The 2,379-nt window shown below is 33.9% G+C and overlaps 1 protein-coding gene across 1 annotated transcript; it reads left to right on the top strand.

Annotated features, from left to right (window-relative positions):
* Window positions 1-810: 810 nt before the first annotated feature.
* Window positions 811-1,430, top strand: LOC110734108 (kunitz-type trypsin inhibitor alpha chain-like). The gene is made up of 2 exons (XM_021914165.1): window positions 811-1,255; window positions 1,363-1,430. The coding sequence occupies exons 1-2, from the start codon at window positions 811-813 to the stop codon at window positions 1,428-1,430; spliced, it is 513 nt and encodes a 170-aa protein (XP_021769857.1).
* Window positions 1,431-2,379: the final 949 nt, after the last annotated feature.

The raw sequence follows: 2,379 nt of genomic DNA, 5'->3' as shown, positions 1-2,379 counted from the left end.
CACTTGTTTTTTTCATGTAGCTATAATTTACTTTCTCAACGACCACAAATGGTCCAAGTAATTAATTTCTCTTTTGTCAACTTCAGTACTACAAAAAAATACTATAAAAATCATGTCAAAATGTATGCTTGTAAATTTCTAGTTATGTCGACATGATTCATGTCATACTATACTATCTTTTCCCAATAATGTTGGACCCAAATCTTGTAATACTGTATTACACTCCATCAAAAAAAAAAAAAAAAAAAAAAAACTGTATTACAGACTATACATTGACAATCTATCTTTTACGTTTGGAATTATGCGCGGTTATTAAGAAATTGTATAAAGTTGAGGCATGTTGGAATATTTCAATGAAAAATCAATGTTGAGCATGTGGGGTGAAGAAATTAGAGGAGAAAGGAGAGTGAAAGTAATAATAAGTGTTGAAAAAACTATTAAAATAGTACAAAAAGTACAATATCACATGGAAAATTAAGGACTTTTGAATATAAAAATTGTAAAACAAGGGTAATTTTTGTCCAAAATTTATGATTAAAATAGGAAAGATACTAAATATAAAGAATAAAAAGGAAAACTCTAAATAAAAACGTAAAAAACATTTAGGAACAAAGGGAGTAATATTCATGCACATACACCATGCAATGTTACGCTTATTTGTAAGGACCCAAAACAAAAATAAAAAAAACTGTATTTTCAATACAATTCTCTATAAATAGCAGCCTTCTATTTCAATTCCTCATCAACCCACAAAGCTCAACAAAAGAAAACAATATAACCCTAGCAAAAGTGATTCACCAAAATAGAGAAATGGCTTCATTTCTCCTCCCAGTTGCTGCAGTTACTCTTGTTCTTTTCGTTCTGTCCCCCGTTTCTAGTGTCGCCGCCCCTATCCTAGACACGGACGGCGACCTAGTCAAAAACGGGGGAAGCTACTACATCATCCCACGCTTAATAGGCGTTGGTGGCCTAGCCTTGACAAAAGGTAACTCGTCGTCACCATGCCCTCTTTTTATCACCCAAAAACTCTACTCTAACGGCTTACCCGTATTAATGTCTTCCCCTTTGAAAATTGGGTTTCTTATGACCTCTATGCCTATTGAATTTTACTTTAATCGTGAGTATGCCACTTGCAACAAAGAGTTACGTTGGTGGGTAGCCGAAGAAGACGAAAACAATAACTCGTACGTTGTTGTTGGTGCTGATGGTAAATTTAAGGACACTTATGCATTCAAAATTGAAGAAGCTAAAACTGGTAAGTATGTGTACAATATAAAGTTTTGTCACACAATCGAGTCCAATTTTTTTAGAGTTTCGGAATGAAGTGTAACGATGTTTCATATGTTAACGAGCTTTTGGCAGTCGTCCCTGATTCTCCTTATCCTGTTACTTTCGTGAAAGCTGATCCTAAGTTAGCTTCTTATGTTTAATTAAGTTGATTTGGCACTTGTGTAAGATGTAACTGTGTGTCAGTGTAAGTGTACGTGGTATTATTTGGCTATATATATATATATATATATTATATAGTCCACGCATAAATAAATTCCTCCTCTAGTTTATGATTTATTCATCAACCGAGTTGAGTTATGTAATTTTACTCTCTCTTTTAATTATGTATTACTTCGTATTACTCTTTTTCTTTTCGTATTTACTTATGTTATGACGATTAATATAATTTTTGGTTAGGAGATGAGGATCCAAATCTAAACCCAAATTCTAATCAGATAATCTATACTATACGTACATGGAACAACTTGCAAAGGGTACCATAGTACCAAACCCATTCGCAAAATAAGCACGCACGCTCGACAAAACGTTGCTTGTAACATATTTACTTAAGTGATGAGCATGCACCACAGTCACACTTTACTACATATTGAGATGAAAAATATAAGTGTAATTGCAAAATTATGTTGAGCAATATCAAATTCCAAGGATGGAAAATCACGAATGAATTCTTCTTAAATTTCTAGTATGGTTGTTGCATAATCCAATTGTAAACAACATATTGTTAGCGCATATTAATAAAAAATAATTAAGCTTGAATAATAATTGTAATTAAGTACAAATATGTAGCTGGCCACACTGCCACACATTTTTTTAAAATTCTTTTCTTTCTCTTCTGTCTCCTCTTTTCTTCCTCTCCAAGCCCAGAACCTGCATCTCATTTTCTCAGAGAACACGAATTTCGCAACCATCATCGATAGTCGTCTTCGTGGTTTGTTTGGTCGGAGAAGGTGGTTTCGCTGGGTGGGTAGTGGTGGTTTTGGTGACTCCGTAAATCGGAAAACAAGTTCAAGGTTTTTAAGGCCAAATTCAGCCATGAAAACTCTAGATCCAGAGTTTTCATGGTCGAATTTTGGCCTTTATAGCCATACT

The sequence above is a fragment of the Chenopodium quinoa genome, unplaced genomic scaffold (assembly GCF_001683475.1).
Source record: "Chenopodium quinoa cultivar QQ74 unplaced genomic scaffold, ASM168347v1, whole genome shotgun sequence".
NCBI lineage: Eukaryota > Viridiplantae > Streptophyta > Magnoliopsida > Caryophyllales > Amaranthaceae > Chenopodium > Chenopodium quinoa.
The sequence above is the reverse complement of the archived record's forward strand: the minus strand, read 5'-3'. Positions and strand labels throughout refer to the sequence as shown.